The sequence below is a fragment of the Oncorhynchus tshawytscha genome, linkage group LG34 (assembly GCF_018296145.1).
Source record: "Oncorhynchus tshawytscha isolate Ot180627B linkage group LG34, Otsh_v2.0, whole genome shotgun sequence".
Lineage (NCBI taxonomy): Eukaryota > Metazoa > Chordata > Actinopteri > Salmoniformes > Salmonidae > Oncorhynchus > Oncorhynchus tshawytscha.
Genome location: NC_056462.1, coordinates 5,532,529 through 5,557,543, shown reverse-complemented (window position 1 = coordinate 5,557,543; position 25,015 = coordinate 5,532,529). Strand labels below are relative to the sequence as shown.

The 25,015-nt window shown below is 45.1% G+C and overlaps 1 protein-coding gene across 3 annotated transcripts in view; it reads right to left on the bottom strand.

Moving 5' to 3' along the window:
• Window positions 1–4,304: 4,304 nt before the first annotated feature.
• Window positions 4,305–25,015, bottom strand: part of LOC112231725 (mucin-5AC) — a 28,037-nt gene continuing 7,326 nt past the window's right edge. Inside the window, exons 3-10 of one of the 3 annotated variants that reach the window (XM_024398463.2) lie at window positions 10,946–12,162; window positions 10,277–10,338; window positions 9,917–10,077; window positions 9,316–9,662; window positions 9,113–9,174; window positions 8,812–8,966; window positions 4,704–4,851; window positions 4,305–4,497 (exon numbers count right to left, since the gene is read on the bottom strand). In XM_024398463.2, coding sequence (XP_024254231.2) covers window positions 4,751–4,851; window positions 8,812–8,966; window positions 9,113–9,174; window positions 9,316–9,662; window positions 9,917–10,077; window positions 10,277–10,338; window positions 10,946–12,162 — 2,105 coding nt within the window. In that variant the 3' untranslated portion in view covers window positions 4,305–4,497; window positions 4,704–4,750. Of the gene's footprint in view, window positions 4,852–8,811; window positions 8,967–9,112; window positions 9,175–9,315; window positions 9,663–9,916; window positions 10,078–10,276; window positions 10,339–10,945; window positions 12,163–25,015 lie in introns of all 3 variants that reach the window. The other 2 variants (XM_024398462.2, XM_024398464.2) reach the window with 2 other exon arrangements.

Here is a 25,015-nt window from a genome sequence, read left to right as displayed (position 1 = left end):
CACTCTTGAAAAAGAGATTTCAAATCTCAATGAGCCCTTCCTGGTTAAATAAAGGTTAAATAAATAAAAAATACAAATAAAATCCCTTCAAGCACACCCTTCTCTTTAACCTGCGTTTTTCACAATTTTCGATGAACAAATACAGTTTTATATATAAAATGGCTAAATAAAGAGCAAAATGATTGATAATTATAATATTATTATTTGTGCCCTGGTCCTATAAACAGCTCTTTGTCAATACCAACGAGCCAGATTGTGACAAAACTCACACTCATTCTGATGTTTAATAAATGTATCACATAGTGTGTGTGTGTGGTAGGATTACAAAGTTTGAGAGTGCACTGACCCTGGTGCTAGAGGGGTTACCAGCTGGAGGTTGAATGTTTGAAGAGGTACCAGACTATACAACGTTTGGAAACCTGTTTTAAAGGATCGGACACTTTTTTTCAATGTTCGCTTAAAATGACCTACCCAAATCTAACTGCCTGTAGCAAGAATATCTGAAGAAAGGATATGCATATTCTTGATACCATTTGAAAGTAAACACTTTGTGGAAATGTGAAATGAATGTAGGAGAATATAACACAAAAGATCTGGTAAAAGACAACACAAAGAAAAGAACAACCATTCATTTGTATTTTTTTGTACCATCATCTTTTAATTGCAATAGAAACGCCATAATGTATTATTCCAGCCCAGCTGCAATTTAGAATTTGGCCAGTAGATGGGAGCAGTGTTTGTGCAAAGTTTTAGACTGATCTAACGAACCATTGTTCAAAACTGTGCACTCTCCTTAAAAGATGTCAATGGATGAATCAAATTGAATCTGAATCAATTGTTCAAGCACCTCACCTGAAAGGAATACTACATCTCTTTGTCTGTATCTTTTCCTACAGGAGTGGCTCAGTGATTGTAAACATGACACTTGTTTTCAAGAATCAGACTGTGGTTCCAAATGCAACCATGGCAAGGCAGGGATTGACTGACTCTCTGTCACAGGGGAACACCTTCTCGCCGTTGATCCAACCTCCATTACTGCAAGTAAGTAAAGCCATCATTGATGACGTTGTTGGCATTGTCATCACTTTCAAGATTGACACATGGCATGTTACTATTAGGTACATTTTATGAGTTACAGGGACATCAACTTCAATTTCAGCTGCTACAACAACTACAGTTGAAGAAAATACCACAGCTGCCACAACAACCACAGCTGCTGTTTCAGCAACCACAGCTTGCCTCGCAACAACCACATCTGCTCCAACAACAACCACAGCCGCCCCGGGAAACACACATCAACCACAGCAGCACAAACTACAACCACAGCCGCAGCTACAATCACATTTTCAGCAGCCACAACTACAGGTTCTTCTTCAACAACCACAACCTACCCCACAGCAACCACAGTCGCCACCACAACAAAAACATCTGCTGCCACAATAATCACAGCTGATACCACGATAATAACAGTTTCACCCACAACAACCACAACTACAGCAAAACAACCACAGCTGCACCTACAACAATCAAAGCCGCACCAACAACCTCAGCTTCTGCCAAGACAAAAACTGCTCCACCTACAACAACCACAGCTGCTGCCATGACAACAATAGCTGCTCCCACAATAACTTCAGCTGCAGCAACTACAATGACAGCTATACCCACAACAACCACAGGAGCAGCTACAACAAAAACAGCTGCAAACAACAACCACAGCTCCTCCTACAACAACCACAGCTACTGCCATGACAACTGCTCCACCACCAACAACCACAGCTGCTGTAAGAACAAACATAGCTACACCTACAACAACCACAGCTGCTGCCATGACAACAACAGCTCCTCCAAAAACAACCACAGCTGCACCTTCAACAACCACAGCTTCTGCCAAGACAAAAACAGCTACTACCACAATAACTACAGCTGCACCAACAACAACCACCGCGTTATCTACAACAACCACAGCTTCTGCCAAGACAACAACAGCTACAACAAAAACAGCTGCAAACAACAACCACAGCTCCTCCTACAACAACCACAGCTACTGCCACTACAACAACAGCTCCACCACCATCAACCACAGCTGCTGCCATGACAATCACAGCTGCACCTACAATAACCACAGCTGCTGCCATGACAACAGCTCCTCCAAAAACAACCACAGCTGCACCAACAACAACCACCGCGTTACCTACAACAACCACAGCTTCTGCCAAGACAACAACAGCTACTACCACATGAACCACAGTTGCTCCCACAATAACTACAGCTCAATCAACAAAAACCACAGCTGCACCCAAGACAACCACAGCTGCACCAACAACCACCATATCTGCACCATCAGCAGCCATATCAACACCAACAACAACCACATCCGCAGCTACAACAACCACAACCATTAATTTTTTTACAGGTGAATCGTGGTTACAAAATAATTTACCTTTTAAATTACCTAAGGTGTAAGATAATTAAATTCACGTAAGTAACAATTAATTGTATTCTGTAACTGTATGAATGTCAACACTTAAATATAATTATTTAGAAATAGCAAGTTTGAATAATACAGTAAGATTTTTAAAAAATATTTACTATAAACATTGTCATCTTTCTAAATACTTTTTGGGAAACAACTGTTTAAGTATCTGACCTCAAAAGAAATACTAAATATTTATATATTTATTTGTTTACAGTAGTAGCTCAGTTATTGTCAACATGACCCTTATTTTCAAGAACCAGACAGCGGTTCCCAATACAATGAGTGCAGAGCATGGTTTGGCTCAATCTCTGGCTCAGGGGAACACCTTCCTAACTGTTGATACAACCTCCATTAGAGCAAGTAAGTAATTCCATCTGTTATTCTAAGATGTTATAGTGTTTCCGATGTAGCTGTTGCATTATTACCATTATTATGAAAACGAATGGAGCTTTATAAAAGGGAATACATCTTAGTGTTATTTCACTCTCTTCCGCTGTTAAACCCTGACAACCACTGCCATCACAGCACCAACTACAGCAGCTGCAGTCGCTGACACCATTGCCTCAGGAGCCAACGCCTTGAAAATCACCATGATGATTGCAGTTTCACTATGCTAACAGGACTGTCCAGCTGGCTATAACCCTTGTAAAGTAAAGAATGTCAGCTTGCTCAAACCCTTATGAGCTAAAGGACATTAACCGAGGAACACAACAATTGTTATGAAAGTGAGTACTGGAGGGAATGGAAAAAGAGAGGAAAACTAGGTGTGCCATATACATTCTTTCTAGAGGGGAGTGACTTTCACATTTAAAGTGGCTCAACATGTTTTATCTGCAATAATGATGAATCAGGAGAAGTTGTGAATGACAAAATTCACATGCAAACATAATAATGGCCAAAACACCAGCTACAACACTGACATTATTTCATAGGAAGAAAACCAAGTAAGCTTTTGAAAAGTTGTGCTATGTTTACATGCTATGCTACTGCAAGTCATATGGTGGGCAGGTTGCAATATGCGAAAAAATACTGGGATTAAAACAAGAATGATACATTCTGAATGTAACTTATTCATATTTAAGGATACATTATTTATGAAGCAAAACAAATGTATTGACCTGTCTATTGTTGTTTATGCTTTAGGTCACATTATCTGACTTTTTATTTTATATTAGTATTTATGAATACATTATTAATAGGCATATACAGTATATGATCATTTGTGTTCACCCAGGCCTTCTTGAAGACTTTTCAGAATTCATAATTAAATTGACAAATCATCCATCCTTGGTATGGCTAAAATTTGGAGAACAAAAATCACTTAATAAATTACTTCGGAATTATATCATTTTCATTCTTTCATTACTTAATGTCAGGAAAATATACACAGTTTGTTTTTCACATGGAACGGATGCCATAATCACAGTGCCTTTTTTTGACTTCTGTAATTGTCACGCCCTGACCTTAGAGAGCCTTTTTATTCTCCATTTTGGTTAGTTCAGGGTGTGACTAGGGTGGGTACTCTAGTTTTTCTTTTCTATGTTGGCCTGGTATGGTTCCCAAATGTTGTCTCTGATTGGGGATCAAATTTAGGCAGCCTTTTCCCACCTGTTGTTTGTGGGATCTTGTTTTTGGTACTGTGCTGTTTAGCCCTACTAGACGTTACGTTTGGTATTTGTTGTTTTTTCGGTGTTCATTTAATAAATTAAAATGTACGCCTACCATGCTGCACCTTGGTCCAATCCTTCCATCGACGAACGTAACAGTAATAACGAGTAGATTTCTAGATTTCTCTTGGACCAGTTAAAAAAAAACCTGACAAGTGAAGGTTCTTCCAAAGTTTCCTTTTTTATTTTAATCAAATCAACAGTAAACACAAGGGATAATTGTATTAATGCAGACATATTCTCACAATAATGGGTGATTTTGATGGTTGGGATTATCTTCAGGTCTGGTTTCATTGTTTGCCCTGCCTTCATTAACTCCATATTGACAAACGAAATCTGTTTACGCATCCATTCCTGTACAATAGGTTTAACATTACGTTAAAGACCATCTAGGATTAAACAAACATAATTTCATTTGAATGATAGAGCTCTTTACTCTTTGATGTGGTGACTTCACATACAACAGCTGATGGCTGGATCCTAATATGCATATGCTATAGAGAAATTTCACTGGAAAAAGAGGGCTATGTGATAAAAAAATAAAAAAATAAAAGAGTTACATGTGTAGTCAGGTGCAGGGTTGCAAATGAGTTGGTTTGTCCCGGTCTTAAAGTCTGTGCATTGCAGCAGACAGCAGCAGGAAAACCAGGGTCATTCCAAAAGAGGAAAACACACTGTTTACCACTGGAGACATGGATGAGCTTAGAACTGTGGACATAAAAATGGGATTCCCGTTAAAACACTTGAAACACATGTACAATTTATAATCATCATCACTATCTGAACAAGAGTTGCCTGTCACGCCCTGGTCAAAGTATTTTGTGTTTATCTTTATGTATTTGGTCAGGCCAGGGTGTGGCATGGGGTTTTTGTAATTGTGGTGTGTTTGTCTTGGGGTTTTGGTGGTGGTATTGGGATTGTAGCTTAGTGGGTTGTCTAGCAAAGTCTATGGCTGTCTGGAGTGGTTCTCAATCAGAGGCAGGTGCTTATCGTTGTCTCTGATTGGGAACCATATTTAGGCAGCCATATTCTTTGAGTTTGTCGTGGGTGATTGTCCTTAGTGTCTTACTTGTACTCTCTGTTAGTTTGCACTAGATAGGCTGTTTTCGGTTTTCATTACGTTTATTGTTTTGTAGTGTTTAGTGTTTAGTCGTGTTTACGTTTTGTTTAATAAATATGGATCGCAATCGACACGCTGCAGTTTGGTCCGACTCTCCTTCATCACCACTAGAAAACCGTAACAGAATCACCCACCACCAACGGACCAAGCAGCGTGTTAACAGGCAGGAACCACAGGAGAGGCAACAGAGGCAGCAGCAGCAGGAGCAGCAGCAGCTGCAGTGGGAGAGGCTGCACCACCTGGAGAAATGGACATGGGAGGAAGAACTGGACGGTAAAGGACCCTGGGCTCAGCCTGGAGAATATCGCCGCCCCAAGGAAGAACTGGAGGCGGCGAAAGCTGAGAGGCGCAGATATGAGGAGGCAGCACGGCGTAGCGGATGGAAGCCCCAAAAATTTATTGGGGGGCTCAGGGAGAGTGTGGCAGAGTCAGGAGTCAGACCTGAGCCAACTCTCCCTGTTTATCGTGAGGAGCCAAGGAGGAGACCAGAACCAGAGACTGTGAAGGAGTTAATGGGGAAATTGGAGGAGAGAGAAATGAGGGAGTTGCTGTGTTGGTGCTTTTTGCATGGAATTCGCCCGACGGAACGTGTTGGGGATTTGATGGCACCTGGGTTAGCGCTCCATACTCGTCCTGAGGTGCGTGTTAGTCGGCTGTTGAAGTTGGTGCCAGCCTCACGCACCAGGCCTCCTGTGCACATCCCTAGCCTTGCACATCCTGTGCCAACACTGCTCTCAAGATCTCCAGTACGCCTTCACGGTCTAGCCCATCCTGTGCCACCTCCACACTCCAGTCCTCCGGTAGCAGCTCCCCGCACCAGGCTTCCTGTGCGTGTCCTCGATCCAGTACCACCAGTTCCAGCACCATGCACCAGGCCTTCAGTGTGCCTCGCCTGTTCAGCGCAGCCAGCGCTTTTCTCCTCTCCTGCGCTGCTGGAGTCTCCCGCCTGTTTAGCGCAGCCAGAGCCTTTCTCCTCTACAGCGCTGCCGGAGCCTCCCGCCTGTTTAGCGCAGCCAGAGCCTTTCTCCTCTCCTACGCTGCCGGAGTCTCCCGCCTGTTCAGCGCAGCCAGAGCTGCCAGCCTGCATGGAGAAGCCAGAGCTGCCAGCCTGCATGGAGCAGCCAGAGCTGTCAGTCTGCATGGAGCAGCCAGAGCTGTCAGTCTGCATGGAGCAGCCAGAGCTGTCAGTCTGCATGGAGCAGCCAGAGCTGCTGTCAGTCTGCATGGAGCAGCCAGAGATGCCAGTCTGCATGGAGCTGCCAGTCTGCAAGGAGCAGCCAGAGCTGTCAGTCTGCATGGAGCAGCCAGAGCTGCCAGTCTGCATGGAGCTGTCAGTCTGCATGGAGCAGCCAGAGCTGCCAGTCTGCATGAAGCTGTCAGTTTGCATGGAGCAGCCAGAGCTGTCAGTCTGCATGGAGCAGCCAGAGATGCCAGTCTGCATGGAGCAGCCAGAGCTGCCAGTCTGCATGAAGCAGACAGAGCTGTCAGTCTGCATGGAGCAGCCAGACCTGCCAGTCTGCAAGGAGCTGTCAGTCTGCAAGGAGCTGCCAGTCTGCAAGGAGATGTCAGTCTGCAAGGAGCTGTCAGTCTGCAAGGAGCCGCCAGTCTGCCCAGTGCCGCCAGTCTGCCCAGTGTCACCAGTCTGCCCAGCACCGCCAGTCTGCCCAGCACCGCCAGTCTGCCCAGCGTCGCCAGTCTGCCCAGCACCGCCAGTCTGCCCAGCGTCGCCAGTCTGCCCTGCGCCAGTCTGCCCAGCGTCGCCAGTCTGCCCAGTGCCGCCAGTCTGCCCAGCGCCGCCAGTCTGCCCAGCGCCGCCAGTCTGCCCAGCGCCGCCAGTCTGCCCAGCGCCGCCAGTCTGCCCAGCGCCGCCAGTCTGTCAGGATCAGTTAGATCCGCCAGTCAGCCAGGGCCAGTCTGCCAGGATCCGCCAGTCAGCCAGGATCCACCAGTCTTCCAGGAGCCAGGAGTGCCAGTCTTCCAGGATCCGCCAGAAGTGCCAGTCAGCCAGGATCCGCCAGAAGTGCCAGTCGGCCAGGATCTGCCAGTAGTGCCAGTCGGCCAGGATCTGCCAGTCGGCCAGGATCTGCCAGTCGGCCAGGATCCGCCAGTCCAGCCAGACTCTTCCAGATCTGCCAGTCAACCAGACTCTTCCAGATCTGCCAGTCAACCAGACTCTTCCAGATCTGCCAGTCAACCAGACTCGTCCAGATCTGCCAGTCAACCAGACTCTTCCAGATCTGCCAGTCAGCCAGGATCTTCCAGATCTGCCAGTCAGCCAGGATCTGCCAGTCAGCCAGGATCTGCTGAAACCACCAGCCAGCCAGGAGCTGGTAGATCTATCTACCTCTACCTCTCCTGAGCTTCCTCTCACTCCTGAGCTTCCTCTCACTCCTGAGACTCCTGAGCTTCCTCTCACTCCTGAGCTTCCTCTCACTCCTGAGCTTCCTCTCACTCCTGAGCTTCCTCTCACTCCTGAGCTTTCTCTCACTCCTGAGCTTCCTCTCACTCTGAGCTTTCCTGAGCTTTCTCTCACTCCTGAGCTTTCTCTCACTCCCGAGCTTCCCCTCAGTCCCGAGCTGCCTCAGTCCCGAGCTGTCCTTCAGTCCCGATCTGCTCCTCAGTCCAGTGGGGTTCTGGGTGAGGACTACTAGGCCATGGTCGGCGGCGAGGGTGGACTATCCAGGGACGAAGGGAGAGGGGACTAAGACATTAAATGAGTGGGGTCCACATCCCGCGCCGGAGCCGCCACCATGGACAGACACCCACCCGGACCCTCCCTATTGTTTTGAGGTGCGTTCGGGAGTCCGCACCTTAGGGGGGGGGGTTCTGTCACGCCCTGGTCAAAGTATTTTGGGTTTATCTTTATGTATTTGGTCAGGCCAGGGTGTGGCATGGGGTTTTTGTAATTGTGGTGTGTTTGTCTTGGGGTTTTGGTGGTGGTATTGGGATTGTAGCTTAGTGGGTTGTCTAGCAAAGTCTATGGCTGTCTGGAGTGGTTCTCAATCAGAGGCAGGTGCTTATCGTTGTCTCTGATTGGGAACCATATTTAGGCAGCCATATTCTTTGAGTTTGTCGTGGGTGATTGTCCTTAGTGTCTTACTTGTACTCTCTGTTAGTTTGCACTAGATAGGCTGTTTTCGGTTTTCATTACGTTTATTGTTTTGTAGTGTTTAGTGTTTAGTCGTGTTTACGTTTTGTTTAATAAATATGGATCGCAATCGACACGCTGCAGTTTGGTCCGACTCTCCTTCATCACCACTAGAAAACCGTAACATTGCCAGGGTGAGTTTAAGACAAAAGTGACGGTAAAGAACACTAGACACTAGTCCTTTCTGCCGTAATTGGTGTAAATGGTAACGTTTATTTATGTTCAACTGTGTCCCTGTCTGACTTGTTATGTGTTGCTCTGAATAGAGTGACATTGTGCCACCTTATGTCAAGTGCATAGTATAGTGAAGTGACGCAGAATGAAGATGGGCAGCTATGATTGTGGTGAAATGTTGAGCGTGACATGTCAGAAATATCAGTAGGTGATGTGTTGAACTGACCGCTGACAACGATGGAGCTGGCATTGACAGGGATATCTATATTCCCGTTGTTGACTTCTTTCACCAGAACATCTTTCACCAAATTAGCAGTGGGTTCAGTCCCGTTACCAGTAGGTCCAAACTCCATTCTGCATTCTGTGATGACGGACCCACGTCTGTGAATGCAAAACAAGGAACAGAGCTAAGGTTAAAAAAAGTGGCACAGTCCCTTAGAAGTGGCTGAAGTAAATTGGAAAAAGGACAATTTGTGCATCTATTAGAAGAACACCCAGATCATTATTGAACTCAGGCTGCCACTCACCTGAAACTCAACACAACAAGCTGAATGAAACTTCTAAAGACTTTGCGATAGACTGGCTCAATCTGAAAAGCAAACAGAGATGGTATGAAGACTTCAGGATCAAGACAGAAATCACAGACCTTAGAAGGTTCATAGCTGGGAAATTTGAAATCAACTAACGTTACAAACTCTATTTGCTGCTTGATTGCAAAAAATGACCTTACCGCGTTTTTTATAGTAGTAGCCCGATCCCGGAAATCTTGGGAGGTGTTGTTTGAGAGAGTTTCGGTGAAGGTCTCATCTGAACTGAACACTAGAAGCAAAACATTTGGGGCTGCGGTGGTTGTCGGGGCAACGGCAGCTGTGGTTGTTTGTAGGGCAGCTGTAGTTGTTGTTGGTGCACGTGTAGTTGTTGTTGGTGCACGTGTAGTTGTTGTTGGTGCACGTGTAGTTGTTGTTGGTGCACGTGTGGTTGTTGTTGGTGCGCTTGTGGTAGTTGTGGGAGCAGCTGTGATAGTTAAGGGGGCAGCTGTGGTTGTTGTGGGAGCTGCTGTCGTTGGATTAGCTCGGACTGAAAAAAAAATCAATACATTCATATAATGAATCAACATCTGTATTTAATTTGAATGTATACCATTTCTAACATCTTGTGCATAATCTTTTTCTCTGTAGATACAAATTCCTTGCGGATTACCACACACAGTTTTGCAGCACAGTAGTGCATAATTGTATGTGTTGATGTGCCGTAGTCAGGTATAGCCATATACCACACCCTCTCGTGCCTTATTGCTTAAATGTATAATGTTGAAGTGTGCAAGAACTGACCAGTAATATTGAAATTGGCTGAGATGTTGATACTCAAACTTCCATTGGTGATCGCAGCCTTCAGAGTAGTAGCCACGGCATCAGCAAAAGGTGTGGTTGCATTAGCAGTTGTGTTAGCGGCAGCAAACTCCAGCTGGGTGTCTGTGATGATGGAACCCCTCCTGGGGTGACAAAACAAGGCATAGACTGAATATTTTATTTTTTATAATTAGTTTGGTGGTTGTTGATAGCAGTAAACTGTTGTACTAGCTATTTAAAACTGTTTAATGGTAATACTGATTTAGAAATAAATTACACTGGGTATACAAAAGGTTTATAAATGTTACTGACTTTGTATATTGAGTGATACAGCTTACTGACCTGAAACCCACCACAATCAGTCTTATGAAGTTTGGGAATTGTGCCTTAAACAGAGGCTCAAGCTGAAAAACAAAAATGATAAAGAGTGATTCAGTGACATGTGGCAGACAGTAAATACTGATATGAATATGAAAATATTGTTCTATTTGCTCAAAACAAATCCCAGAGCAACATTTCTCCATTATCCATAATAGCTAGCATTGACTAAACAGCATTCCTCTAATTAATGGGCAAATAATCTGCCTGGTAGAGGATATTTTTCAAGAAATTCTAAAAATATAAAACAATATTTCAATAACTTCATTATTCTAAAATGCTGTTTTAGAGGTCAACAACATTTTACAGTCTTGTGATTTCCCATGTTATGCACAATTGGTACTGTTATCTGTGATAAATGATATTCTGTTTTAGCAAACTTTCACTTCCTGCTATGAATGTTTGAATGTGTGTTTAAAAAATACAGGGGTCCTATAATGAAATCCACATGATCATTTCACTAAAAGTAATTTGTTGAGATTATCAAAATGTGCCAAACAAAATTCCTATTTTTAATTTAATTTGAAATTGGTTGTCAAAGCAAGCTCAATGGCCCAGATGAGCTGCCTTTAATTTAAATCATTACTGTGAATGCCTGGTACTTTCCTATTGCATGGCAAACGAGGATCTTACCGCTTGAGTTGTCTTCGTTACAAGATTCTGGAACAAAGGTGAAGAGGTATTTGTCAGAGCAGGACTGAAATCCTCATCTGATCTGAATACCAGGCCAAAAACAACTGGGGGCGAGGGCGTTGTAGTTGGAGCGGCTGTGGTTGTTGTGGGGGCAGCTGTTGTTGTAGTTGTTGCAGCTGTGGCTGTTTTGGGGACAGCTGTTGTTGTAGTTGTTGCAGCTGTGGCTGTTTTGGGGACAGCTGTTGTTGTAGTTGTTGCAGCTGTGGCTGTTGTGGGGGCAGCTGTTGTTGCAGCTGTGGTGATATTGTTGGCAGCTGGGGTTGAGGTTTTGGCAGCTGTGGTTGTAGTGTTGGCAGCTGTGGCTGTTGTGTTGGTAGCTGTGGTTGTAGTGTTGGCAGATGTGGTGATATTGTTGGCATATGTGGATGTAGTGTTTGCAGCTGTTGCTGTTGTGGGGACAGCTGTGGGTGTAGTGTTGGCAGATGTGGTGATATTGTTGGCAGCTGTGGGTGTAGTGTTGGCAGATGTGGTGATATTGTTGGCATATGTGGATGAAGTGTTCGCAGCTGTGGCTGTTGTGGGGACAGCTGTGGTTGTAGTGTTGGCAGATGTGGTGATATTGTTGGCAGCTGTGATTGTAGTGTTGGCAGATGTGGTGATATTGTTGGCATATGTGGATGTAGTGTTCGCAGCTGTGGCTGTTGTGGGGACAGCTGTGGTTGTAGTGTTGGCAGATGTGGTGATATTGTTGGCAGCTGTGATTGTAGTGTTGGCAGATGTGGTGATATTGTTGGCATATGTGGATGTAGTGTTCGCAGCTGTGGCTGTTGTGGGGACAGCTGTGGTTGTAGTGTTGGCAGATGTGGTGATATTGTTGGCAGCTGTGATTGTAGTGTTGGCAGATGTGGTGATATTGTTGGCATATGTGGATGTAGTGTTCGCAGCTGTGGCTGTTGTGGGGACAGCTGTGGTTGTAGTGTTGGCAGATGTGGTGATATTGTTGGCAGCTGTGATTGTAGTGTTGGCAGATGTGGTGATATTGTTGGCATATGTGGATGTAGTGTTCGCAGCTGTGGCTGTTGTGGGGACAGCTGTGGTTGTAGTGTTGGCAGATGTGGTGATATTGTTGGCAGCTGTGATTGTGGTGTTGGCAGCTGTGGCTGTTGTTGTTGCATTTCCAGTTGTTGTGGGAGCTGCTGAGGATGCAGTAGGTTCTACTGAAAAGAGTGAATGCATTTATATAATGAACCAATATCTGTATTACATTTTCGTGTAATAATCTCGTGCATAATATTTTTTCAGTAGAAAACTAATTTCTTGCTGATTACAACACACATTGTTGCAGCATATTGTTGCAATCTTATGGTGCTTTCGGAAAGTATTCAGACTCCTTGACTTTTTCCAGATTTTGTTACATTACAGCCTTTGTCTAAAATGGATTACATAGTTTTCCCCACACGATTTATCTACACACAATAACCCATAATGACGAAGTTAAAACATGTTCTTAAAAATGTTTGCAAATGTATTAAAAATTTAAAAATTAAATATCACATTTACAGAAGTATTCAGACCCTTACTCAGTACTTTATTGAAGCACCTCAGGCAGAAAATACAGCCTCGCGTCTTCTTGGATATGACGCTACAAGCTTGGAACACCTGTATTTGGGGAGTTTCTCCCATTCTTCTCTGCAGATCCTCTAAAGCCCTGTCGCTCTACAGCTATTTTCAGGTTTCCCAGAGATGTTCGATCGGGTTCAAGACCAGGCTCTGGCTGGGCCACTCAAGAACATACAGAGACTTGTCCCGAAGGCACTCCTGCATTGTCTTGGCTTTTTGCTTTGGGTCGTTGTCCTGTTGGAGGGTGAACCTTTGTCCCAGTGTGAGGTCCTGAGTGCTCTGGAGAAGGTTTTCATCAAGGATCTCTCTCTAGTTTGCGGCGTTCAACTTTCTGTCGATCCTGATTAGTCTTCCAGTCCCTGCAACTGAAAAATATCCCCACAGCATGATGCTGCCACCACCTTGCATCACCTAAGGTATGGTGCCAGGTTTCCTCCAGACGTGACGCTTGGCATTCAGGCTCCAATACCATCATTCAGTTTGCTGATGATACAACAGTGGTAGGCCTGATCTCCGACAACGATGAGACAGCCTATAGGGAGGAGGTCAGAGACCTGACCGTGTTGTGCAATGACACAACCTCTCCCTCAACGTGATCAAAACAAAGGAGATGATTATGGACGACAGGAATAGGAGGACCGAGCCCTCCCCCATTCTCATTGACGGGGCTGTAGTGTAGCAGGTTGAGAGCTTCAAGTTCCTTGGTGTCCACATCAGCAACAAACTAACATGGTCCAAGCACACCAAGACAGTCGTGAAGAGGGCGCAACAAAACCTATTCCCCCTCAGGAGACTGACAAGATTTGGTATGGGTCCTCAGATCCTCAAAAGTTTTAACAGCTGCACCATTGAGAGCATCCTGACGGGTTGCATCACTGCCTGGTATGGCAACTGCCCGGCCTCCATCCGCAAGACACTACAGAGGATAGTGCGTACGACCCAGTACATCACTGGGGCCATGCTTCCTGCCATCCAGGACCCATATACTAGGCAATGTCAGAGGAAAGACCCAAAAAATGTCAAAGACTCCAGTACTTCATAGACTGTTCTCTCTGCTACCGCATGGCAAGCAGTCTAGGACCAATTGGCTCCTTAACAGCTTCTACCCCCAATCCATAAGACTGCTGAACAATTAATCAAATGGCCACCCGGACTATTTATATTGTCACTGATTTAATGTTGTCATAATTTACATCAACTGGGAAATTGACCCTGTCAGTACGTAACACCCGTAGCAGGCCTACCAATGTTCAGAGAAGGACAATCTCACTCATTAGCGCTGCAGGGTCTCTGGTCATCAGCTTGGTTTTCTGGGAGAGGAGGAGGAGGAGATGGAGAACCAGTGCTCTCACTAGATGAACTGTGACTATTCTCGTGGAGAGGAAGAGGAGCAAGGCCACTGCCATTGCTGTCATTGCTGGCAGTGAGGTATCAGTTGGGATTGGGGGGCTGCTATCGAAAGCTGCTGCAGAAGTACTAGCTTCTTCCACATGCAATGGTGTTGCGTCAGTCGAGGACGAGGTGGCTTCGCTGACTGGTCTGAATAAGCTTCGATAGTTTGGTACGAGCTTAATCAGATAATACTTTTTCTTGGCATTTTTGTGCACCACTTGGTCTTGCCTTTTATCCATCTCACTCTCCGTATCCGAGTCCGACCTGCTGATCCAATTTACTTTAAAAAAAAATTGATAGCCAATTAAGTGAGGAGGCCGGGGCTGAGCAAGAGGCCAATTAGATGCATGGCAATGATAGGCCTATTGTCTCTGACGCACCTACTACCCATGTAGATTATTGAAAAACACAACTTCCTACGTATAAAATAAAAAGGTGTATTAATTACTTTTTGTAGGGTTACTTTCAAAATGATTTACAGCAGAACGGCAGAGTTATGTCTTAAGTGTAAAACTAACAATTACTCAATATCCCTGCTGGGGATGCTATGAAGTCCAAAAATTACGGGCGGAGCTAGAAAGTTGTCTATCAGAAGTATTACATTGTAAACTTACTTTTAATCTGTTTGTCTACATATTTCAAGACATGGCATATGGTTATATAGTGAGATACCCAATTGGCTGGACGATTCTCTTCTCATCACTCATTTTGTCACGTTCTGACCTTAGTTCTTTTGTTATGTCTTTGTTTTAGTATGGTCAGGGCGTGAGTTGGGTGGGCGGTCTATGTTCTTTTTCTATGATTTAGTATTTCTGTGTTTGGCCTGGTATGGTTCTCAATCAGAGGCAGCTGTGTATCGTTGTCCCTGATTGAGAACCATACTTAGGCAGCCTGTTTTCACCCTTGAGTTGTGGGTGATTGTTTTCTGTTGAGTGTTTGTATCTGCACCAGACAGAACTGTTTCTGGTTTCGTTCGTTCACTTTGTTGTTTTTGTTCAGTGTTCATTTACTTTATTAAAACGATGGACACTTACCACGTTGCACATTGGTCCTCACCTCATTCCAACAACGACCGTTACACATTTCAAGAAAACGTTAGACTACGAACTTGGAAATCAATCAATCCGCCATCATTAACACAATGTAAAATCAAATGACTAGTATTAAAATATTGAAAAAGCATGGTTGACAGAGGAAAAACAAATCTGTGCAATTTAAGGCCATGTGGCAAACAATAATGCAGGCACTAGGGATGGGGGTGTGAGCATGCACGTCTGGGCTGATGAAATGTAGTCATTGTTTGTGTAGTGTCTTAACACTTAGTACTTATTTATGTAATAAGAAAGACTTTGAATACAAGCAATTGAACTGGAGCTTCACATTTACTCAAACTAGTTAGTACCAGAATAACATAGAACAAACTGCGCATGACCAAGGGTGCTCCATCCTTAAAGGGGACATCAGTAATTAACAGAACATAACATTCCTTCTCTTATACAATCAGAGTTACTTTTACCAAACCACAACTGAAACATTTCCCAGAACTTGTTGTAGTTATTTTGCATCTTTTAATTTGAACTTGAACAGTTCGTTTTTGTTTGTTTGTTTATAAGTCTAGTCTGTCTGGTGGACGGTGCCTTCGTTCTGGGTAGCGCCTCAGATTGTCTGGAGGCTCCTGAACATCCTCAGTGTGTGCTTGTTCCATTATAGCGTCTGCTATAGCAGCACCTTCATCAACACGTTCCCTTCTTTCAGCCTGGGGTCTCTCTACTGCCCCACCGTCCTCTACAGTTCCCTGTGTGTCACTCTCAGGATCTCTCTGTGCCTGTTCTCTTTACTGCCCCACCGTCCTCTACAGTTCCCTGTGTGTGACTCTCAGGATCTCTCTGTGCCTGTTCTCTTTACTGCCCCACCGTCCTCTACAGTTCCCTGTGTGTGACTCTCAGGATCTCTCTGTGCCTGTTCTCTTTACTGCCCCACCGTCCTCTACAGTTCCCTGTGTGTGACTCTCAGGATCTCTCTGTGCCTGTTGTCTCTACTGCCCCACCGTCCTCTACAGTTCCCTGTGTGTGACTCTCAGGATCTCTCTGTGCCTGTTCTCTTTACTGCCCCACCGTCCTCTACAGTTCCCTGTGTGTGACTCTCAGGATCTCTCTGTGCCTGTTGTCTCTACTGCCCCACCGTCCTCTACAGTTCCCTGTGTGTGACTCTCAGGATCTCTCTGTGCCTGTTCTCTTTACTGCCCCACCGTCCTCTACAGTTCCCTGTGTGTGACTCTCAGGATCTCTCTGTGCCTGTTGTCTCTACTGCCCCACCGTCCTCTACAGTTCCCTGTGTGTGACTCTCAGGATCTCTCTGTGCCTGTTCTCTTTACTGCCCCACCGTCCTCTACAGTTCCCTGTGTGTGACTCTCAGGATCTCTCTGTGCCTGTTGTCTCTACTGCCCCACTGTCCTCTACAGTTCCCTGTGTGTGACTCTCAGGATCTCTCTGTGCCTGTTCTCTTTACTGCCCCACCGTCCTCTACAGTTCCCTGTGTGTGACTCTCAGGATCTCTCTGTGCCTGTTCTCTCTACTGCCCCACCGTCCTCTACAGTTCCCTGTGTGTGACTCTCAGGATCTCTCTGTGCCTGTTCTCTCTACTGCCCCACCGTCCTCTACAGTTCCCTGTGTGTCACTCTCAGGATCTCTGTACCTGTTCTCTCTACTGCCCCACCGTCCTCTACAGTTCCCTGTGTGTGACTCTCAGGATCTCTCTGTGCCTGTTCTCTCTACTGCCCCACCGTCCTCTACAGTTCCCTGTGTGTCACTCTCAGGATCTCTGTACCTGTTCTCTCTACTGCCCCACCGTCCTCTACAGTTCCCTGTGTGTCACTCTCAGGATCTCTGTACCTGTTCTCTCTACTGCCCCACCGTCATCTACAGTTCCCTGTGTGTCACTCTCAGGATCTCTGTACCTGTTCTCTCTACTGCCCCACCGTCCTCTACAGTTCCCTGTGTGTCACTCTCAGGATCTCTGTACCTGTTCTCTCTACTGCCCCACCGTCCTCTACAGTTCCCTGTGTGTCACTCTCAGGATCTCTGTACCTGTTCTCTCTACTGCCCCACCGTCCTCTACAGTTCCCTGTGTGTCACTCTCAGGATCTCTGTACCTGTTCTCTCTACTGCCCCACCGTCCTCTACAGTTCCCTGTGTGTCACTCTCAGGAGCTCTGTGCCTGTTCTCTCTCGATTGTTGTGCTGTTTTCAGTGGAATGCATTTGGTTAATGTGACGCCGCCACATTATGTCTGGGCTCACTTGAACCTGGTAAGTTCTGGGTCCCGTTTGTGTGTGTACGGTCCCTCTTGTCCATTTCCCTCCTCTTCTGTACTCTCGCACCATCACTTCCTGTCCTGTTTGGAGATGGCGCTCCCGGCCACCGGAGAGCATCTTGGCTTGTTTGTTCAGCACTTCATTACGCCTGTTTGGCTTCATGATGTCCAGCTGTGTGCGGAGAGGCCTCCCGAACATCAGTGCGGCTGGGCTTTCATTTGTCGTGGCATGTGGTGTGTTTCGGTAGGAGGCCAGGAACTTGGCCAGTTTTGTTTGCAAAGTCCATTCCTTCTCGTTTTGCTGCACGGAGTCCTTGCTTTAGGTTTTGCACAAAGCGTTCTGCCAGCCCATTGGTGGCAGGGTGGTACGGAGCTGAGGTTGAGTGTTTGATTCCATTTACTGACATGAATCTTGTAAACTCGTCACTTACAAAAGCTTGCGCGTTGTCACTTACCAGCTGCAGTGGCAAACCGAAGCGTGCAAACGTTGTTCTGAGACACTATCGTCTGAGCTGAGGTGGAGGAGTCAGTGCAAAACACCTCTGGCCATTTGGAATGGGCATCAACTATAACCAGAAACATGTGCTTTTCAAAGGGACCAGCGTAGTCCACATGAATTCTCTGCCATGGCTCTGCGGGCCATTCCCATGGTGGACTGGGACAGGAGCAGGCATGTGAAGGGTTTCCAAACATCCACTACAGTTCTTTGCCATATTTTCTATCTGTTGGTCCAGACCTGGCCACCAGAAGTGGCTCCTTGCGAGCAGCTCCATTTTGACAATTCCAACATGACCTTCATGTAGTTGCTGCAAGACTAGATGTTGGCATTTCTGGGGTATCAATGACTCTCATTCCTCACATCAAACATCCTTGGTACGTTGTAATTTCGTTTCTCCGCTGGAAATACGGAGTCAGCTCCTTTCTGCCAGTAGCTGGCCATCCTGACATGGTGTAGGTGTACACTTTTGACAAGGTCACATCTTTCCTTGTCTCATGTTTGATAACTGTGCTTGTGACCGGTAGTGCCTCGAGCTGAGCGGTATGGAACATGTCCACTGCATCCACCCTCCTTTGTCTTTCTCTTGTACACGGCAGTCTGGATAATCCATCTGCATTTGTGTGGAGGGACGACGGCTTAAACTCAATGTCATACATATGACTGGCAAGGAACAGGGCATATCGCTGTGACCTGGCTGCTGTCATCGCCGGAATGCCTTTCTTTGGACTGAAAATGGAAAGCAACGGCTGGTGATCTGTAACCAGTGTGAAACGCTTGCCATATAGGTGTGCGTGGAATTTCTTGCCGCCCCACACTAGTGCCAGTGCTTCTTTGTCGATTTGTGAGTAGTTTTTCTCTGCATCATTCAATGTTCGTGACGCAAATGCAACTGGCCTCTCTGACCCATCTTTCAGTGTGTGTGAAAGGACTGCCCCTAATCCATAAGGGGACGCATCACAAGCCAACTTCACTGGCATTTCAGGGTCGTAATGCATCAGGACCTGTTCAGATGTTATGAGCCGTTTTGCCTCCAGAAATGCATTTTCACACTGCTCTGTCCACCGCCATGTCCTATTCTTTTCCAGGAGCTGATTTAGAGGCTGGAGTACTGCTGAAAGGTTTGGGAGGAATCTTCTGTAGTAATTGATCAGTCCCATGAAAGATCTCACTCCTGTGATATTTTGTGGTCGTGGTGCCTGTACCACTGCCTCGATTTTGTCCTGTGTTTTGTGCAATCCATTGCAGTCAATCTCATGTCCACAGAAGACAATCTTGTCTTTGAAGAACTCACACTTCTTTAAGTTTGCCTGTAGACCATACTCTTTCAGTCTTTTCAGGACCTCTTCCAGGTTAGCCAGGTGCTCTTTGTCGGTGCGTCCTGTTATGATCATGTCATCCAGGATACACTGGGTTCCTGGGATTCCTTGCAAAATCTGGTCAATAGTTCATTGCCAAATGGCTGGGGCTGATGCAATGCCAAAAACCAGGCGGTTATACCTGTATAGACCTTTGTGTGTGTTTATTGTCAGGTACTGTTTGGAGCTCTCTTCAACCGGTAGCTGCAGGTAAGCCTGTTTCAGATCGATTTTACTGAAGTGTTTCCCACCAGCTAGTGCAGCAAAGATGTCATCCAGACGTGGTAGGGGATATTGGTCCACATGCAACATTGGATTCACAGTTACCTTGAAGTCCCCACACATTCTAACAGACCCGTCTTTCTTCACAATAGGAACTATGGGTGTGGCCCATTCGCTTCTGTCCACTTTCGTCAGGATCCCTGTATCCTGCAAGCGATCGATTTCCGCTTCCACCTTTGGTCTCAGGGAGTATGGAACAGATCTGGCTTTGCAGAATTTTGGGGTTGCGTCTTCTTTTAGTACAAGTTTTGCTGTGAAGCCTTTTACTGTTCCCATCTGATCACTGAAAACTGTGTTGTATTTCTTCCGCAAGTGTTCCAGTGTTTGGTCTGTGCCTTTCTCTTTGGACTGGAACGTGTGGAGCATTTTCAAGTCACACCAATTCAGCTTTATTTTTGAAAGCCATTCCCTGCCAAATAATGGGGGGGCAGTTCCAGGCACCACATACAGCTCTAACTGCTGTGTTTGCCCCCCATAATGCACTCTGACCTGCAACGCCCCCATTGGGCTCAATCTCTCTCTCCTGAGTATGTCTTCAGCAACACATTTGTGTTCTTCAGCTTGATAGCCTTAAAGTGCTCATTGTAGACAGTAGTGGAAATTATAGACACTGCAGATCCTGTGTCCAGCTCCATTTTGAGGGGTTTGCCTTCGATATCTGGTGTCACCCATATTATGCTACTGCTGGGAGAAGTCACTGTGTTTAACTCCATTGTACCAATTAATCGTTCATCTGAATCACTGCCACTGTTCTCTGCTAGTGCATTCACAGACCCTTTAATTTTCTCATTTTTCCTGTTGTGACTGAATTTTGCTTTGCATGCTCTTTGAATGTGCCCCCTTCTACTGCATTTGTGACAAATTTCGTCTTTGAAACGGCAGTCCTCTGCTCTGTGACCATCTCTGTCACACCTGTTGCATTATTTGGCCACACGGGGGCGCTGTCGACTGCGTGAAAACTTGTGCAGGGAAATTTGTGACAGGTCAGTACCTCTTTTACCTTGCAACTCAAATGCATCTTTGGTCGCGATTTCCATAGCCACAGCAATTTCAACAGCCTTTGCAAACGTGAGCTCTGATTCTGTGAGCAAACGTTTTTGAATGTGTTCATGTTTCAGTCCACAAACAAATCTATCCCTTAATGTGTCATTTAGGTTCTCTCCCAACTGGCAATGTTCAGACAGTTTCTTCAACACTGCATATGTACAAACACCCTCCCCCTCATTCTGACCTGTCTTGTGGAAACGAAAACGTTCCGCAATGAGGAGTGGTTTAGGTGATAGGTGATTTTGCAATATCTCCACAATCTCTGTGAATGTTTTATTTGAGGGCTTCAGAGGGGCAGTCAGATCTCTTAGCAAACTGTATGTTTTTGGGCCAATTAAACTCAACAACGCTGGTACTCTTTTGTTATCAGCAATGTCGTTTGCAATGAAGTACTGTTCCAGTCGTTCAATGTAAGTTGCCCAGTTTTCTTGCGTGTCATCAAACACATCTATTTTCCCGATGCTAGCCATTCTCTTTACCTCCGGCTCCACGGGTTTTTGATCTGCCGCCTCGTTCTCGTCAGCTCTCCCCTTGTCTTCACTGCTTGCTAGCTGTTGTGCTACAGGGTCAAAATCTTCCTCTCTTCCTACGAACTCCATCTGTATTCGTGATGCACACTGCAGGTAATCATCCTCGTCGCCATTGTAGTGTCTTAACACCTAGTACTTATTTATGTAATAAGAAAGACTCTGAATACAAGCAATTGAACTGGAGCTTCACATTTACTCAAACTAGTTAGTACCAGAATAACATAGAACAAACTGCGCATGACCAAGGGTGTTCCATCCTTAAAGGGGACATCAGTAATTAACAGAACATAACAGTTTGTGTGCTTATGTAAGTTGTTTTTCGCATGTATACATTTGTGTCTGGAGTGAAAAAAGCTGTATAAAACAAACAAATATTTCTTTATAAAAGAAAATAGACATAGATGACGGGTGCATGGGCCCGGCCTTGCAGGGGATGCGGGAGTGTCCGGTCTGCTAGTGGTTAGGGCTAGGGCTGTGAGTGACATCTGCAGAATGGTTGAGACTAGAAAGACCATTCACATTTGGGATCGTTCAGCAGAAGCTCTCAATGAACGCAAGATTACAGCTGACCATGTGAAATGAACTCTTTTACAGCAAGAACAAGGCCTTTCTTCCATAGAAAAGCATTACCTACATCCCTTACATATCCATGACGCCCCGTGGACTCGATTGAGCTAGCTAACTGTCTTTTCACAAAATCCATTCTGACTGTATAGGGATTGCCTGTGTTAAGGTTCAGCTTCTGTGGAAATAGGTGGTGACTTAATTCATTCTCGACACGGTTCTTCATTCTCTCCCTGAGGTTACACAAAAACACTGTCTTCCATCGTCTGTAGAACAGTCAATTCTTAACGTAAAGACTAAAATTCGGTACATTTTTAAAAGGTGTCCCCAGGAAGTCATACATTCAATATCAGCTTCCTGTGATTATAGGAAGTGAGTTAATTGGGGTTCATAGGAACAGTTTTGAGGGGTTAAAAAGGTTGAACCTTCCCAAATTACCAGCATATGACAATTTAAGTCAATCAGCCCGAAAGCATTTACAGTGGGGCAAAAAATAACACAATAAACAAACTGCCTTGTTAGAATTAATTCTGAAGAGAATATCAGTCAAATATTTTGAGATGAACTGGAAACTTGAAACTGCCTGTCTGTCGGGGTATTTGGTATTTGGAATTTTATTAGGATCCCCTTTAGCTGTTGCAAAAGTAGCAGCTACTCTTCCTGGGGTCGACACAAAACATGAAACATAATAAAGAATGACATAATGCAGAACATCATTAGACAAGAACAGCTCAAGGACAGGACTAAGTAAAAAAAAATGAAGGCACACGTAGCCTACATATCAATGCATACACACAAATTATCTAGGACAAATAAGGGAGAGGCGTTGTGCCCGCGAGGTGTTGCTTTATCTGTTTTTTGAAACCAGATTTGATGTATATTTGAGCAATATGAGATGGAAGGAAGTTCCATGCACGTTTCCTTGAATTTGTTCTGGATTTGGGGACTGTGAAAAGAACCCTGGTGGCATGTCTGGTGGTGGGTTAAGTGTGTGTGTGTCAGAGCTGTGTGTAAGTTGACTATGCAAAAAAAATGGGATTCTCAACATATTAATGTTTCTTATCAAAAGAAGAAGTGATGCAGTCAGTCTCTCCTCAACTCTTAGCCTAGAGAGACTGGTGTGCATAGTATTTATAACAGCCCTCTGATTACAATAAAATGCAAATCTCAAGCCTGCAGAACTTGCTTTTTCGAGTGCGGTGTCAAAAAAGCGGCCATCTTTACAACCATTGTATCTACAGTTGAAGTCGGAAGTTTACATACACACAGGTTGGAGTCATTTTGCAACCACCACACAAATGTCTTGTTACCAACTAACATTTTGGCAAGTCGGTTAGGACATCTACTTTGTGCATGACACAAGTAATTTTTCCAACAATTGTTTACAGACAGATTATTTCACTTATAAATTCAAAGTATCACAATTCCAGTGGGTGAGAAGTTTACATGCACAAAGTTGACTGTGCCCTTTACAGCTTGGAAAATACTAGACAATTATTTCATGGCTTTAGAAGCTTCTTATAGGCTAATTGACATCATTTGAGTCAATTGGAGGTGTACCTGTGGATGTATTTCAAGGCCTACCTTCAAACTCAGTGCCTATTTGCTTGACATCATGGGAAAATCAAAAGAAATCAGCCAAGACCCCACAATTCTGGTTCATCCTTGGAAGCAATTTCCAAATGCCTGAAGGTACCATGTTCATCTGTACAAACAATAGTATGCAAGTATAAACACCATGGGACCACGCAGCCATCATATCGCTCAGGAAGGAGATGCATTCTGTCTCCTAGAGATGAACGCACACTGTTGTGAAAAGTGAAAATCAATCCATCAATCCATGAACAACAGCAACAAACCTTGTGAACGTGCTGGAGGAAACAAGTGCAAATGTATCTATATCCACAGTAAAACGAGTCCTATATCGACATAGCCTGAAAGGCCACACAGCAAGGAAGATGCAACTGCTCCAAAACCGCTATAAAAAAGACAGACTATGGTATGCAACTGCACATGGGGAAATGTGCTCTGGTCTGATGAAACAAAAATAGCACTGTTTGGCCATAATGACCATTGTTATGTTTGGAGGAAAAAGGGGGAGGCTTGCAAGCCGAAGAACACCATCCCAAACATGAAGCACAGGGGTGGCGGCATCCTGTTGTGGGGTTGCTTTGCTGCAGGAGGGACTGGTGCACTTCACAAAATAGATGGCATCATGAGGCCGGAAAATTATGTGGATATATTGAAGCAATACCTCAAGACATTAGTCAGGAAGTTAAAGCTTGGTCGCAAATGGGTCTTCCAAATGGAAAATGACCCCAAGCATACTTCCAAAGTTGTGGCAAAACGGCTTAACGACAACAAAGTCAATATACAGTCGTGGCCAAAAGCTTTGAGAATGACACAATATTAATTTTCACAAAGTCTGCTGCCTCAGTTTGTGTAATGGCAATTTGCATATACTCCAGAATGTTATGAAGAGTGATCAGATGAATTGCAATTCATTGCAAAGTCCCTCTTTGCCATGCAAATGAACTGAATCCCCAAAAAACATTTCCACTGATTTCAGCCCTGCCACAAAAGGACCAGCTGACATCATGTCAGTGATTCTCTCGTTAACACAGGTGTGAGTGTTGACGAGGACAAGGCTGGAGATCAGTCTGTCATGCTGATTGAGTTCAAATAACAGAATGGCAGCTTTAAAAGGAGGGTGGTGCTTGGAAACATTGTTCTTCCTCTGTCAACCATGGTTACCTGCAAGGAAACAGGTGCCGTCATCATTGCTTTGAACAAAAAGGGCTTCACATGCAAGGATTTTGCTGCCAGTAAGATTGCACCTAAATCAACCAATTATCAGATCATCAAGAACTTCAAGGAGAGTGGTTCAATTGTTGTGAAGAAGGCTTCAGGGTGCCTAAGAAAGTCCAGCAAGCGCCAAGACCATCTCCTAAAGTTGATTCAGCTGCGGGATCGGGGCTGAGAGCTTGCTCAGGAATAGCAGCATGCAGGTGTGAGTGCATCTGCATGCACAGTGAGGCGAAGACTTTTGGAGTATGGCCTGTTATCAAGAAGGGCAGCAAAGAAGCCACTTCTCTCCAGGAAAAACATCAGGGACTGACTGATATTCTGCAAAAGGTACAGGTATTGGACTGCTGAGGACTGGGGTAAAGTCATTTTCTCTGATGAATCCCCTTTCCGATTGTTTGGGGCATCCGGAAAAAAGCTTGTCCGGAGAAGACAAGGTGAGCGCTACCATCAGTCCTGTGTCATGCCAATAGTAAAGCATCCTGAGACCATTCATGTGTGGGGTTGTTTCTCAGCCAAGGGAGTGGGCTCACTCACAATTTTGCCTTAAGAACAGCCATGAATAAAGAATGGTATCAACACATCCTCCGAGAGCAACTTCTACCAACCATCCAGGAACAGTTTGGTGATGAACAATGTCTTATCCAACATGATGGAGCACCTTG